At 48.7% G+C, this 15,873-nt stretch overlaps 1 protein-coding gene across 19 annotated transcripts in view; it reads right to left on the bottom strand.

Moving 5' to 3' along the window:
• Positions 1 to 1,453: 1,453 nt before the first annotated feature.
• Positions 1,454 to 15,873, bottom strand: part of EPB41L1 (erythrocyte membrane protein band 4.1 like 1) — a 129,268-nt gene continuing 114,848 nt past the window's right edge. For 14 of the 19 annotated variants that reach the window (XM_086702107.1, XM_086702099.1, XM_086702101.1 and 11 more), the window contains 5 exons: positions 13,805 to 13,891; positions 12,918 to 13,001; positions 10,830 to 10,910; positions 10,386 to 10,502; positions 9,082 to 9,434 (listed from right to left, as the gene is read on the bottom strand). In XM_086702107.1, coding sequence (XP_086558233.1) covers positions 9,336 to 9,434; positions 10,386 to 10,502; positions 10,830 to 10,910; positions 12,918 to 13,001; positions 13,805 to 13,891 — 468 coding nt within the window. In that variant the 3' untranslated portion in view covers positions 9,082 to 9,335. Of the gene's footprint in view, positions 4,912 to 9,081; positions 9,435 to 10,385; positions 10,503 to 10,829; positions 10,911 to 12,917; positions 13,002 to 13,804; positions 13,892 to 15,873 lie in introns of those variants that run through there. The other 5 variants (XM_086702109.1, XM_086702110.1, XM_086702105.1 and 2 more) reach the window with 3 other exon arrangements.

Here is a 15,873-nt window from a genome sequence, read left to right as displayed (position 1 = left end):
CATCAGTCACAGTCATGCATGTCAATCTCAGCCTGTTGTGTCAGTTCCATTTCCTGCACGAAGAAACTCAGCTCCCTCTCTGAGCTTCCTTATTCCCAGTGTTAGGTGCTGAGCTCCACAGTCTGGTCTCAGAGCTCCCCATTCCAGCTGAGCTCACTGTTTTCTCAGACACTCCAGGGCACTGAATTATGGGCATGGAAGCTACAGACGGTGGCCCTGGAATCCCACCTTGTGGGTCACATCTCCATCCGAATCAGGGTTTTCAACTTTGGTACTATTGACATTTCAGACCAGATAATTATTTGTTGTGGGAGCTGTCCTGTGCATTGTAGGATGTTTAAGAGCATCCCTATTCTCTACCCACTAGATGCCAGTAACCCCCCTCAGTTGTGTCAACCAGAAATGTCTTCAGACATTGCTAAATGTTCCCTGGGGTGGGGGTGGGGGCAAAATGGCACCATGCAAAATGCATCCAATTATTATCAGTGGTTCTCACTTGTAAGATTTTGGGCAATAAAGAAAGGTGGTCTGGGGTGAGTCACCTAGTAGAGTAAAAAGGAAAGTGTGGTACATGCAACTCGGGCAGTCCAAGGAGTGAGTTTAAGTTTTACATAAATTATATTTTATATTTTTGCATTTTTTAATTTTATATTTTTGCATTTATTTTTATGAAGACCTCATTTCTTTGGCAAGTGACACTAGTTTTCCATTTATGAAGTGATATCATTTCCTTTACATACACATTTATAGAGTCAGTTTAAAGAAAGAAGTCGATAATGGGATGGTGGCACATGTAGGGATATGGCAACATATATGGCGGTGGGCAAAGGCTGAAGCTCGGGACTGGTGTATACGTTATCTGCTAGGCTCCCACGGAGAAGGATTATAGGAAGAGATCCCAATGCAGGTGGTCTTCTTTCAAAAGAGGATGGGTCATGCTGTTCCTCCACACACCAAGCCCCTCTTCATCCTGGGGCCCACATGCTTTTTCCTTCTGCCTAGCATGTTCTCGCCCAAGGTCCTCACCTTACTGGACGTTTCTCTTCATGCAGCTCTTCTGCAGGGGGGCCATAACTGGCCACCTTACTTAAAGTGGTCTCCCTCAGCAACCATCTCCTTCCTCTGTGCATTTCCTTCCCGGTGCTAATCACTCTGGAATTGTCTCTGACTGCTTGACTGTTGTGTCATCTGTTTCCTGCACTCTACTAGCATGAGAGTTCCTGGAGGGCAGGAATGTTGTCTTATTTGCTGTTATGCCTGCAGAACTTAACCCAAGACATGGGCCACACTGGAAACGGCAAATGTGTTGAATGAAAGTGTTCAAGGTTGGGATTTCTCCATCCTAGTTTTAGCCCTTCCCACAATGCCAACTTGTACCCGTAGCCAAGGTCAGAGACAGAAAGAGAGAGAGAGAGAGAGAGAAAGAGAGAGGGAGAGAGAGATGCCAAGACAGTTTGTGGTTCAGCATCAAACACATTTATTTCACTTTTATTGAGTATACAAGAACAGAGAGCACACGCATACAGCACAGAGCACTGAGGTGGGGGAGCGCGGGACAAGAGGGGAGGGAGGGGTGTGAGTAAAAAGGAACAGGACAGCATCGCAGTTGGTTGGTAAGGTGCTTTTGAAAAAAAAAATTATTTAGAGTGATGTTGCTCATGCAATTGCAGGCCAGTCTTGGAATGTGCTTGCAGGATTCAAAAACTGAAAACAGGTCCTGGCACTTCCTGTACCCTCAGATGGAAAAGATCCCGAGAAAGCAAAATAAGAGAAAATGAATATCTGTATGACAGCAGACTGGGAAAAGCCCCCGGAGAGCCTCTGGTTTATCCTGCTCATTTGTAAGTGGGGAAACTGAGGCCCAAAAGGGGATGGGGGTGGGATGGGACTAGTCCAATGTCACATGGCTGAGCCAGGATACCCTCCAGGACATTTTCCACTCTGCTACATGGTCTCCTGGGTGGAAAGGCAGCACAGAAACGATGAGAAATGTAAAAAGGAAAAAAAGAAAAGTAGGTTGAAGGCAGACAAGACAAACATCTATATTCCCTATGAAGAGGAGGATGGGGAGGAAACAGTGCCCTAGATTTTAGCTTTGCAGCTCCCCTCCTCCCTGGTGGCACTGCCTGCCTCTCCATGGAAGGAAGGTCACAACATCCATGGGATGGAGACCTCCACAAACCCTGGCCAGCCCACAAGCTAAATCTGGTCACTTCATCCCTGCCCTGAAACCACACATTCAGGGGCTTATAATGAGGTGTAGAACCCAGAACAATATTCTCCCTCCATGGTGTGACCGGTGTGGTCATGACGCCTGGCAGGGGTGCCTGAGCCAAATTCCAGGTGGCCCAGGGAGGGTGGAGCCACTCTGGCTCATGGCCCAGAAAGAATGGGAGCTCTCGAGGTGTGTGTGGGGGGTGGGGGGGGCGGTGCGGGGAGGGAAGGTTCTGTGGCTTCTCCACCAGGATGGTAAAAAGAACCTGGTGCATGGAAAGTGAGCTGTCGCACTCAGGGGAAGTTGGAGCGGGCCACCAGCCTTGCTCCTGGCAGGATGTGGCTGAATCTGCCAACTGAGCCCCAGGTGCAGGACTCTCCCTGCCTGCTCTCTGTCCCATTTTTGCCCACAGAGACAAACGCTGTTCTGGTTTCCTGTCCTGCCTCAGGTCAGCACCAGCTTAGCAAACTAAGCACATAAGTCACTGGGGTAACTGGTAAGTAAGCCTGGGCCCTCTGGAGGGTATCGCTGGGCAATGGCCAATACTCGGAGAGAATGTGGGAATCTCAGAGGGGCAAGCCATGGTTGAAGATGTAAGGCTGGCTCCGAGGACTTCCGGGTCCCTCCCCTCCCCCATATTCTCTCCTTCAGCCCAAGGATACTGCCTGGCACATGTAGGGACTCAATAAATAAAATATTTGTTGAATGAATTTAATGACTGCTTTAGTGGTGGGACTGGGGAGATAAGATGGGACTGAGAAATTAAAGTGTAGTGGGGACACATTTCCTCCAAAGAAGACTCCGTGAGCTCAGAGAAGCAGCTCATGGCAGGCAAGCCTGGGAAAGACCATGTGTGCCAGAGGTCAATGCCAAGCTTTTGATGGGACTTTCTCCAAGAGCTTCTGTGATCTGGAGGCAATTTGGGGGACTCCGAGGATACAGGCTCAGAGCTCAGATGCTGGCTGAAGGGGAGGTTTCTGAAGCCAGCGTCTTATACATGGATGGAGGCTTTGAGCAACAACACCTTTCACCCTCAGCTTATTCAGGGGCAGGCAAAGCCTTTGGAAATGCAGTTTTGACCTATCAGGGCCTGCCCTGTGTTCATGGTCTCTATGGCTGCTTTGGCCCAGAAGGAAGAGAATGAATGTGGAAGGGCAGAGGATAAGAGTGAGCTGAGACTCTCCAGACAGCCAAATTAAAGCCACCATCCTCTGCAGTGGCCAGGGGCATCACCTCCCTCTGGATGGGGAGTCAGATGTCACAATGTGGTCAGGGAAAAGACATGTGGCCAAAAAAAAAAAAAAAAAAAAAAGAGAGAAGACTGAAAACTGAAGCAATTTCCCTAGGGAGGTAGCAGAATCCTAACTCTGGACCCCACACCTGAGCATAGACCAGGCCCTGGTGGCTACTGCCCGAGGGGAGAAGGCATCTTGGACTACATCTGTGTTTCTTCCTTCTTGCCAAACCCCTGCCCCTCCATCTGGGGACCCCACCCCTCCCCACCAATCAACCAATTACAAATACCACACACTGTATTACTACACCGAACCGTCAGCTCCTACTGTGAGCAACCCACAGCCAGAGTCCTGGTCTCCTTGGCTGGGCCGGTTCAGGGAGATCTAAGAACCTTGGGATACATCAATCACAGTCGGATAATTATAATTTTAAAATGTCAGCTTCATACTTACCAGCACTGTTTATTTTAATATTTGTTTCCTGTTATATGTAATATACATAACTTAAAAGCACATCCATACACATTTCCTACAAGCTGCACCTTCAATGAGAACCCATAAACATAAAATGTCTACTTCCCCTTCCTGTGGCTGGGTTTTCTGTTCTTGCTTTCTTTTCTTTTTCTTGTTTCAAACCAGAGTCATCTGCAGTGGCCCTTAGCAGGACCAGGAGACGGGGGGGGGGGGGGGGGGGGGGGGGGGGAACGCAGCGGGGGGGAGGGGGAGGAGACAGCCGAGACAGAAATGACCATAAGACACGTGAGTCAGGGGGAGGGAAGGTGGAAGAAAGGAAGGTGGATTTTGCAGCCCAGTGTCAAGACCCAAAAAATAACAATCCAGTGTTCTTCCTCCTTTCTGAGTGGGGGTTTGGGGGGGGGGGTGGGTTTCTTTCTTTCTCGGCAAATGGTTGACGGTGGGTGTCTTGCTGCTGCGACTTCTCTTGCTTTGCTGCAGAAGTGTTTCCTTTGCATTGGAGTGGGCAACACGCCGCAGGACAAATGGAATGCTTGTCCGCTCAGTGTAACGTGCAGAACCAGGGTCGTGTTGGACTCCTACAATCATTGTGGTCTGGCTTGCTTCTGGCGTTCCATGGGGCTTCGAAAGGGGGAGCAAGAGATTATTGTCATAATTTTTTTTTTTTTTTCCTGAAAAGTCCCACCAATTCTTCAATGTGTCTGCAAAGGAAATGTAGGCATTCAGATGTTGGTTGTTGCTGTTGGCCGACTGCTCGGCCAGCCCCAGCAGCAGTGCAAGGACGCGGTGTTTCCTGTATATATATCTATATCTATATATATCTATATATATATGCTTTTCCTTTCCCAGTCCCTCTTCGGTGACAGCACGTCACAGCTGGGACTTCGGTGTTGAGTCGGAGAATCCAGAATGAAGGCCCCTTCTTGACGGTTCTCTGGCTTGGGTTGGACCAGAAACGCCAGCATCTCTTCACAGAGGTCAGGATTCCTACAGCCAGAGGGAGGGAGGGAAGGGGACACAGAGGAGGAGGATAAAAAAATATTAGTAACTTTTGGTCACTCATCTTTAGATATGTGGCAAGGGGTTGTTTTAGCTGCCTTTCCTGCATGCCCTTTATTATGGCTCAGGAAGATACAGTGACTTGTCCAAGGCCACACAGCTTGTAAGTGGCAGCTGAGACCTGCACCCACATCTGTCTGATTCCAGAGCCCATGTGTGTTTGCTTTCCGGGAAGGTGGTATCTTTCTCTTCCGTCTGGAAATCTGTCTAAGTTTCCTTTAACACTAAGAAGCTCAGATCACATGCGATTCACCTTTTCTTCCTACCTTCTCCCATTCTAAGAAATATTTAGTTGCGATTGTAGATGTTCTTTGGTTTTCCTCTCTGGTCTCCATGGGCCTGTGTGTCCTGAGGATTAAACCCCAGGGAGAAGTATTTAAATAAAGAAATTAGAGTCTGGATTCCAACTCAAGTTTGACTCCAAAATTTTGTGGTGAAAGGCGTGGGCTCTGCAATCAGACTGCCTGAGTTCAAATCCCATTCCATGGCCTATGAGCTCTGCAATCTTGGGTGAGTTTCTTAACTTCTTTAGGCCTCAGGTGCTCCCCTGCAAAACGGGTGCTTCCTCATGCAGTTATAGGGAGGATTCGAAACAAGCGTTAGCAAATAGGAAGTGCTGAACAAACACTGACTGTTCTTATTATTTCTATTGTTGTTGCTAACTTAGCCACACTCTATTTTGATCTCCTTGAGGGCAATGGCTGCCTTTTACTTATCTTTGTCTTTCAATGCTCAGCACTGTGCGTGGCACACAGCAACTACCCAAAACCATTTAACAGGTGGAGTATCATTCCTGCCCTTCGCCACTCATGTATGGTCACGTGCTAATGCAGCCATATAAACAAAATCCTTCGTGGCTTATGTGACGTATGGGAAAACTGAGACCCAGAGGGTTCAATGTCTTAGTGAGTTGGTGGCAGAAATGAGACTAGAACACAAGACTCCTGCTTTGAAATAGGTCAATTTTTTTCTCCCATTTCATCAAAATCTTAAAGGTAAGGACGCTGGGTGGAGGCTGCCCTCTTGCTGGCAGTGTTGAGGAGACAGGCCCTGTCTGAAGGAGGTGGGCCAGTAGAAGATGGAGCAGAAGCCTCACATCAGGACTGTGAGTTGCAGGGAGAGAAAAGACCCTGTGTGAGACGGGTGTGCTTTCCACACTCACAGCAAGAACTTTAAAGAGGAGGAACAGGAAGGCCAAGAGTCCACTGGAGTCTGAACAAATGTTTCTGGAGGGTTCAGGGAGGGAAGAGAGGCTGGACCAGCAAGATGGATGCCTGTGTGGAGATAGGGCCTTGTGCACCAGGCTGCTGGCAAAAGCTTATGGTCTGACTCTCTCGGGGCTCGTCAATCCCTGAATGTGGCAAAAGATAAGGATGCAGGTTCACACTGCTGAGCACCTTCTGTGTGTGAGACACTGTCCTGTGTGTCACTGCTATGGACTGAATATTTGTGTGTCCTCCCCCCACCAAAATTCAGATGTTGAAGCCTTAATTTTCAGTGTAAGGATTTGGAAGTGGAGGTCTCTGGGAGGTAATTAGGTCATAAGGGTGGAGCCCTCACATACTACCTTATAAAAAGATGCACATGAGAGATCCTCTCTCCCTCTCTCTCTGCTCTCCACCATGTGAAGGTATATAGAGAAGATAGCCATCTGCAAACCAGGAAAAGCGTTCGCCCCAGGAACTGAAGTGGCCAGCACCTTGACCTTGGGCTTCCCAGCCCCCATAATTGGGAGAAATAAATGTGTATTGTTTTGTTTAAGCCACCCAGTATATGGTATTGTGTTACAGCAGCCTGAACTAAGACACTCACAGATGTTGTTTAATTATTACAGCAGCTCCAATTTATAGATTAACTTCATTTTGTAGATAACGAAACTGAGGGAGGGACACCAGGGAGGTTCCTCTGGAACCACTGCTAGCCAGGAGTTTCTGCCTCCAAAGCCTGGGTGTGTTCTTTCTACTCAATTCTGCTAACTACCTGAGGAAATTTTTATTTTTTATAGTGGTAGGCTGCGATTTAAGTCCCACAGCTCAGTGTAAACACGATGTGAGATGTCTTCAAAAGCCCAGACACTTCAGAAGTGGCAGGGACATCTGAACAATGCCATATTATAATTTATTCTTCTCGGTTTATTACATCAGAATCCAAATATACAGCATTTTGTTGGCGTACTTTGAGTTAATAGTAATAATAGTCATAATTAGCTTTTCCTGAGCACTTACTATGTGCCAGGCACGGTGTTAACTAATGTATATGTATGATGTCACTAACCCTATGAGACAGATACCCTGAGAAGGAGATTAAGGAGGTTAAGACCACAGGGGGCTCTGGAGTCTTACAGACGAAGTTTGACTCTCTAATCATGCCCCATGGCTGTGAGCAGGTCACCTAACATCTGAGAGCCTCCATTTTCTCATTTGTGAGATGAATGAGCAGCTGACAATACTTATATCAGGGGCATAGCCTGGTGCCTAGAACAGCACAAGCGCTCCATAAATTTTAGCAACTGTTATTATTGTGCTTATTGTTGCTGACAACTAGATGATGAGGGAACCGCTGAGATAAATAATTTGCTGAAAGTCAAATGGCTAATACCAGGCAGGGCTGAGATCTGAATCCAGGTTTGCAGGATTCCAGATCTTTCCTTGGGATACCAAGATGCATCCATCCATCAAACCAATATAGTTCAAACACCTTAAAAAGAGTTTTCAAATTCAGAGAAGACCTCTCCCCCAGAATGAGTCTGACTATATTAGGGGTCAAAGGTGGTTCCTACTTGGCAGTAACTAGTGGTAAAGCATGTGGGCGAAAAGACAAGGGAGAAACTTCTGTCTCCTTCAGAGCAACATGAACAAGGTGACCTTTACAGAAGGATCCAAGAGGGAGAGATGAGAGAAGGTTTGGGGGGGACAGAGGGAGGGAGAGAGAGGAAGAAAAAGGAAGAGAGAGAGAGGAAGAGAGAGAGGAAGAGAGTGAAAGGAGAGAAAAGAGGGGAGAGAGACAGAAGGAGAGACAGAGAGAGAATGGTGGTGCATGGACAATGGCATCAAAGGAAGAACTACAAGAGAGGTGAGGAGGACAAATGAGACCGCCAAGTGGGCAGACATCAAAAGCTCCATAGTGGGGCGGGGGGGGGGGGCGGGTGGCAGGAGGTGGTCAGGACACGGAGGCAGGGACCAGAGCTCTGAGTGGCCCAGGCAAATGGGAAGGCAGGAGCCTGGAGGACCCGCTGGAAAGGCGCTGGGAAAGATGGGAAGGAACAGACAGGGAAAGGAAAAAGTATGAGAAATGCACGACAGATACTCTAGGAAAGCATACAAACCAGCAAAAGACCCTGATGGGAAAGGGCTAGCCCCATCTCTTCATTTTGCAAGTGAGGAAAGTGAGTGCCCACGAGGGGATGGCTGGGATTGGAGCCAGGTCTCCGGATTCCCAGCACAGAATTCTTTGCATTAGTGGCTACTCATGAAAGTCCAGGGTATAAATAAAGATTCCCAGGTCTGGTCCAGCCCTTCTAAATCAGACTTTATGGCAACAGTTCTTTTTTTCTTTTCTCTTCTTCTCTTCTCTTCTTTCTTTTTTAAGCAGGCTCCATGTCCAGCATGGAGCCCAACATGGGGCTTGAAGTCACGACCCTGAGATCAAGACCTGAGCTGAGATCAAGAGTCAGACGCCTTAACCGACTGAGCCACCCAGGCACCGAGACAACAGTTCTCTGGCACCTGTATTCCCCAGGTGACGCTGTCAGCTCAGGACCAGCGTGGCAAGTGTCCTACGCTACCACCCTGAGATGTGGGGGATGAAGAGCAAGAATAATTGGACAACCGAGGGGATAAGAGTGACAATTTGCATGAAAGTCTGAGGAAGGCTGGGAGGCAGGCTCCGCCCATGAACGGCTTACACTTCTAGAGCAGTGCTGTCCAACAGAAATAGAATGAGAGCCCTGAATGGAATTTAAAATTTTCTGGACGATAGTTTCTAAATTTTCTAGATATTTCTAGTTTCCTAAAATCTTCTAGATAGGAATTTTTTAATTTCTAAATTAAAATTCTAAATTTTAAAGTACCCTAAAAAGAAGAAAAGAAACAGGGGGAATTAATTTTCATAATATATTTTACTTAACCCAATATATCCAAACATTATCATCTGAACAGGCAATCAATATAAACATTATTGAGCTATTCTGCATTCTTTTTTTCTCATTCAGTCTTCAAAATCCTGCATGCATTTTACCCTTAAAGCACATCTGATCTCAGATTAGCCAATTTCAAGTGCTCACAGCCATGTGTGTTGAATAGTACAAGGAAAACATGTCCATCATAGCAGAGAGTTCTGTTGGACAGCACAGTCTAGACCGTGGTTTGGCAGCCTTTCAAAGTGGCAGGAAAATGTTTCAGTGCTTTTTCTTCTGACATGAAGGGGGTGGTGATCCACATTCTTGTATTTTTCTAGAAAACACAGTTTCATTCATCAGGGAAGAGGGTGCTGACATTTCTAGCACCCCCAAAGATTCCCTTGTGACTCCTCTCTGTCAATACCAGAACTGTCAGTCCCAGAACTGACCACTATTCTGATTTTTATCACTTCTGGACTTCTTGTGAATAGAATCATATTACATACCACTCAACTCAATGTCTGTGAGATTTTGTTTTATGGGTCTGATAACATTCAGTGGATTTCTAGTGGGACCTGAACCCCCCCCCCCCCAACCCAATGTAGGCTGATAAAAGTCCTATCTGCTGCAGTACCCATCTCCTTCCTCTTGTTCAGCAAGGCACTGGTGAAGGTCCATCCATAAGGAAACAGAAAAGTACATTTCTCTTGTTCAGCAAGGCACTGATGAAGGTCCGCCCATAAGGAAACAGAAAAGTAAATTTCTGGCCCAAGGTGGCCTGAGAAGTCAAGGGTTTGCAATCGAGCAAAACAGATGGGATCGAGGACTCTGGCCATCATATCCCCCTTAGCAACATCCAGTGACCTGTGATGGACGCAGAGACTCAGGGACAAGAAGGCGGTACTGGGCCTGAGGGGACTTTTTCTGGCTTCAAACTTCTAGGTAATGGCCAGTGAGGCTATGCTTGCTTCCAGCTGTCCCACCTCAGTACCTGCCACCAACCCCCATCTCCCTGTTCTTACTGCTTCTGGATTTACTTTTCTGGGTCTGGGGCCTGAACACCCAAGAAACCAAGGAACCAGTATTCCTCCCCCTTGTCCCCCACTGATTTGTGGTATTTGGGGGAGCCACGTCTCTCCTTTGAGCCACAGACCAGGAACATGGGGGATGAAAGCTGTGTTAGGGACCAAGCCACCTGATGGGCTCTCAGATGGAAATGACCCTCAGAAGATCTGGACATTGTTTCCTCCTCCCTCTCATGGCTGCGGAGCCTCAGAGGGCTTACCTGTGGCTTCCTGTCCCTCTCCTCCGGGGACGGGTCTGTTTCTCTGTATACGACAGCTTTGGTTACCAGCATGTCAGGATGCTGAAGTTTGGCCTCCTTGATGGCCAATGCCAGGGCCTGGGAGAAAAGAGCAACAAAGTGAGGAACCATAGGATATCGAATACGAGACAGACCATGAAGATCAACAAGCCCCTTAGTGTACAGTCATGGAAATGGAGGCTCAGGGAGGGCAGTGGTTGAATAGTTAGAGACCAGAGCTCAGGTCTTCTGGCTCCTTCTGGCCCTCATTCTACATCCATTCCTTTAGGGTTTCTTGTCTGAATAGGGTCAGCCCGAAGTGGACATCATCTCTGCCCACAAGGGCAGCTGCCCGTGGGTAACCCAATATGGGAGGGACTGGGCGCTGGGCAGAGCCACTGGGAACAATGTCCCCCGTCCCCATACCTGGTCTTGATCAACATCTTCATCCCCAGTGATGATGATTCGCTTCTCGATCCTCGTCTCAGAAAACCCCCCTTTCACAGTCTGCAGAGAGGGAGAGGGTGGCAAGGTCAGCCCTGGGGCCTGCTGGGCATGACAGGAGGCCCATCCAAGGCATCCCTCAAGGGCAAGGCTGGAACCAGCAGTCACCTTTCTCCTGGCTCCCTCTTCTGGTTTTGGGACTTTAGGCTGCATGTCTTGCCCCCTGCCACCATACTCCCCTAACTACCAAACCGCCCTCTCTAGGTCTTCCAAGCCCAGCTCAAGTGCCGTCTCCCTGACCCTGGCTGGTGACCCTGCCACCCTCCCACCTTGGTACTCCCTGAGCACCAAGTCTGTATCTCTCTTGTGGTTCTGGGGCTCTCTACCTTGGGGTGACCTTGTGTGTGTGACCTGGTCTTGAGGGCAGGGTCTGTATTTTGTTCAATTCTGTGTCCCCTCCTCCCCCACTCCCCTGTCCAATCTGACCAGGGCAGGTGCTAGATGCAGACTGGTTGAATGAACACATGAATGAAATGTGAATGGTGACAAGGTTCTATCTTGAATGACTTCGAACAGTACTCCAAGAGAAAACTGTGTGGGTGATACTTACAACTTCCACTGTTTCCTGAAAGGGCGGGGTTTGGGTGCAAGTTTTGAAGTAGAAGATGGGGAAGGACAAAATTGCCTGGCATATTAAAAAGGGTGGTAGTGGAGGGAAATCCCAGCAAGAGCCAGGAGCAGACAGAAAGAAGGGGGCTCCCTAACTGGCAGGGCCAGGAGGAACTTGGGGAAGAAGAGTTTTCTGAGCAGTATGCAGTGGGGTAGGTGACGGAAAACCTTCCCACAAAACTTTCCGGGAAAGTCAACATCGCTCACAAATGCTCTCAGTGAGAGTGGATATTTTCTGGGGAACACGCAAAGGTGCTGAGTCCTTCCTGCACAGGAGCAAGCAGGGCCGGGACAGTGTGTGTGCAGGAGGGCCAGTGGGCCCCACCAGACTTCTCCTTTGGATGACTCAGCAGAACCTCCACCTCAACCTGGCTCCCTGGCCTCTCTCCTCCAGGCCTCCATCTCTGGCCCGGGCCCCCTCCTGCCTTCCTCCCGGCTACTTGGGCACGGATATGCTGGCCTGCCTGTCTTCAGCCTCAGCTCGGTGGCTGAGTCACAGCTGACACATGGGGAATGACTCCCTCCTGTGGCCCTTGCCTCTTCCTTTCCCCATTGCAACTCATACCCTGGTCCAGGTTCCCCATCCCTAGTCTCTCCATGCCTCTCTCTCTTCTCTCCCCTGTCTACCTATACATCCTGCTGGATCTAATCTCCTCCCCTTAAACCCCTTTGCCCTGGGTCACTCCCCAGTTAAAAAACCTTGACAGTGTTCCATTGGCTCTTAGCCTCAGACCCTTCACAGTCACATTTGTCCTGGGATTTGTCTCATTTGTCTCCATTGTGCTTCACCTGCTTCGAGTCCCCCCCCCCCCCAGTTGCTCACAGTGATGCCCCCTACGTGCTACTACTCCCTGATAGAGACCACTTCCGCTGTTCCCACAGTCATGCACCACTTGCACCCTAGCAAGAGGCTGGTGTACGGCTAATGCTCACTAACATCTGCTCAGTGAACAAATAAGCAAATGCGCAGTCTCTGCTCCCATTTTCTGCACTGTTTAGAATGTCTGCATCTGTCTTCTCCTCCCTCACAAGTCCTACCTGGCCTTCTAAGACCCTGCACAAACCCTACTCTTTCCAGAAGACCCCTCTTCACTCTTTGAGGCTTCCTTACGTCGCCTCTTCTAAATCCTGCCAGCACTTAAGTTCTATAAGGTGCAAATGCCATGGCTCAGAATTACTTCCAATGAGATGGTCTTGCCCCCCAACCCAGCCTGGCTGTCGATGTTGAAGGGCAGGGTCTGTGCCTAGGACAACCCATAGTACAGAACAAAGCACAGAGCATTCCAGAAACTAGGAATGCTACAGGTCTTCTCTGTCCACATTACAAGGCACAGCGATGGCAATGACCTTCCCCAGCCCCACAGCCAGGCTGAGGGCATATGGCACCCTGCTGCTACTCACTTTGGTAACATGGGTGGTGGTGGAGGTGGAGAGGGTTTCCGCGGTGGCGCCGTAGGTGCTGGTGAGGACATCTTTCCCGATGATCTGCAGAATATAACCACCCCCCACCCCAGGGTTCAGGTAAGGATACTGGGCTCTGCAGGGTGGGGGTGGGGGGAGTGAATCAAGGGGGCCCCCACAAAGGTGAAGTTTGGAAGCCAAGATGCTTCAAACCACTGACTTTAAGAATTCAGGAACACTGGAATCTTTAGAATGCTAGATCCATGAAACTCGCAACCACTGAATCTCAGATTCCTAGAACCTGAAATTCCTGAGGCCCAGAATCCTAACAAGACCCCAGAATTCAAGAATCCTGGTATCTTAAAAGAATGAACGGGGGATCCAGGCTGGAGACAGAGCCCTCCCAAGCTCCCACCCTGTTACAGCCAGGAACACGAAATCTCAGGGGCTAGACAATGAGAAGGACAGACTTGAGAATGCAGGAGATGCGAGAGACCTCACGGTGACAGACTCAGTCACTGGCAGCCACATCCAGAGTGCAAGCCTCTGCGCTCCTAGTCCCTCTTTCCCCTGGCCAGTAAGGAGAGCAGATGCAAAAGAGCTGTCACATCACAGGCACCACCAAGGAGAGGGGCTGCTTCACCCTCACGCTGCAGTGCCCTCTGGTGTGCATATGTGGGGGGGGGGGGTGTGTGGAGGCAACAGATGAGACTCCGGTGGGTACAAGGGAGCCCTGTGGGCACCTGAAAAGGAGCCAGTTTCCTGGAGCTGTACTTAAGAGGGCAGCCTACTGGGCTCTATGCTGTACTTGCTGTGGGCCACCTGGGGACCTGTGTCCACATTCTCAGCACAGAGTACCCTAGCCTGAGCTGGCCCTACCCACTTACCGGAGAAAGAGAACGGATTTCCGTGGCCACCGTCTGTGGGCCTGGGATCATGGCAGCTGCCCCCTTCCCGGACTTGAGACTGTTCTCCTGGGGGAAACAATAGTGCTCAGATGGCCAGATCTCACGTGGGCGGGCCCCCAGGATGGCCAGAGTATGTAGCCATGTAGCTCTCATGGCCACGAGGTTGAGGAATGACTTTTGTCATGCATTCGCGTGCTCACACATGGGCCTGCTCTCACACTTACTCTCTTACTCACTCACACACTTAGACACTTGCTCACTCATTCAACATTAAGAGTGCCTGGGGTTAGGGACATTGGTGAACAAGACACGGCATTGCTCTCGGGAAGCACTGACAAAGGAGCAGAGACATTCAGGTTTCTGTCCTGGCCCTGCCATGTTCCAGCCACATGGGCTGGGGCAGAGCCACTTCCGTTCTATGGGCCTCATGGATTTACCTATAAAATGGGAGTCCTGCAATGTAGGTTCATCAATGGTAACAAATGTCTCACTTTGGTAGGGAACGTTGATAATGGGGGAGACTATGCATGTGTGAGGGCAAGGGGTATATGGGAAACCTACATGTTCCTATACATGGGGCATGCGGGTACCTTTCTCTCAACTTTGCTATAAAACTGTTCTAATACATAAGCTGCTCTTGAAACTGCTCTGAAAATATGGAGTCATATAGTTATTTTTTAAAAAAGACATCCCTGCCCAACTCTCACAGAGACATTATGAGGCTAGCAGAGGAGAAAGGGCTTTGCAAATGCCAGTTTTAGGATAAACATAGGAATACAGGCTGGCTCCTAACAACATAATGATAACCAATATTTGCTGAGTACTTGTATGTGCTGGGTATTATGCTAAGGATGCACTATCTCATTTAATCCTCAGAACAACCACAGGAAATTATTTTAATATTCCCGTTTCACAGTTGAGAAATTAGAAGGCCAGAGAATGTCAAGAGGCTTGTTCAAGTCCACCAGCAAGTTAGTGACGGAGCCCGGATTTAGACCCATGTTTGTCAGTCTCCAAGTCCAACATGCTCCTTCGGTAACACTACTCTGCCCTCGGAACTGTTACCCTGGAGCAGCTCTTCTGGTCCTGTGGTGGATTCTAACTGCTAGATACTCCTGCATTGGCTGGATGTACTGCCCCACATCTGGCAGCGGGTCCGGCCGCCTGCCTTCACCTCCCACTTTCTATGCCATCTTGGGCTCAGTCCTCTCCATCCCGCAGCCCAGAGCTGTGTCTGTTCTGCAGCTGCCGAGCAGGCTGAACCTTTGTCCTTGTCTGTGCATGGTACTAGATCTGGATCTCTGCCTGCCAGGGGACAGGTGAGGACAGAAGCCATCTGCCTTTGCCCTGCCTACCGCCCCCCAATGCCTGCCTCCAGCTGAGACAGTGACCTGGTTACCTGGCACGCCACCAATGAGCAACCTTTTCAGATGGATTCCCAGAACGTGGCCCAGCAGCAAGCCTTTAAAAGGGCAGCCTTGCCAACAGACATGAAAAGATGCTCAGCCTCACTAATCATCAAATGCAAATCAAAACCACAATGAGATATCACCTTCCACCTGTCAGAAAGGCTAGCATCAAATAGACAAGAAATAACAAGTGTTGGCAAGAATGTGGAGAAAAGGAAACCCTCCTGCACTATTGGTGGGAATGTAAGTTGGTTCAGGCACTGTGGAAAAGAGTGTGGAAGTTCCTCAAAAAAATTAAAAATAGAAATACCATATGATCCAGTAATTCCACTACTGGGTATTTACCCAAAGAAGACAAAAACATTAAATGAAAAGACATAAGCACCCCTATGTTTACAGCAGTATTATTTACAATAGCCAAGCTATGGAAGCAGCCCAAGTCCATCGATAGATGAATGGATAAGGAAGATGTGGTGTGTGTGTGTGTGTGTGTACGTATATAATGAAATGTTACTTTGCCATAAAAAAAAATGAGATCTTACAATTTGCAACAACATAGATGCACCTAGTGGGTATAATGCTAAATGAAATAAGTCAGACAAATACAATATGATTTCACTTCTATGTGGAATCTAAAAA

The sequence above is a fragment of the Puma concolor genome, chromosome A3 (assembly GCF_028749965.1).
Source record: "Puma concolor isolate L17-30 chromosome A3, mPumCon1.1.hap2, whole genome shotgun sequence".
Lineage (NCBI taxonomy): Eukaryota > Metazoa > Chordata > Mammalia > Carnivora > Felidae > Puma > Puma concolor.
This window is presented reverse-complemented; position numbering and strand designations above follow the sequence as displayed.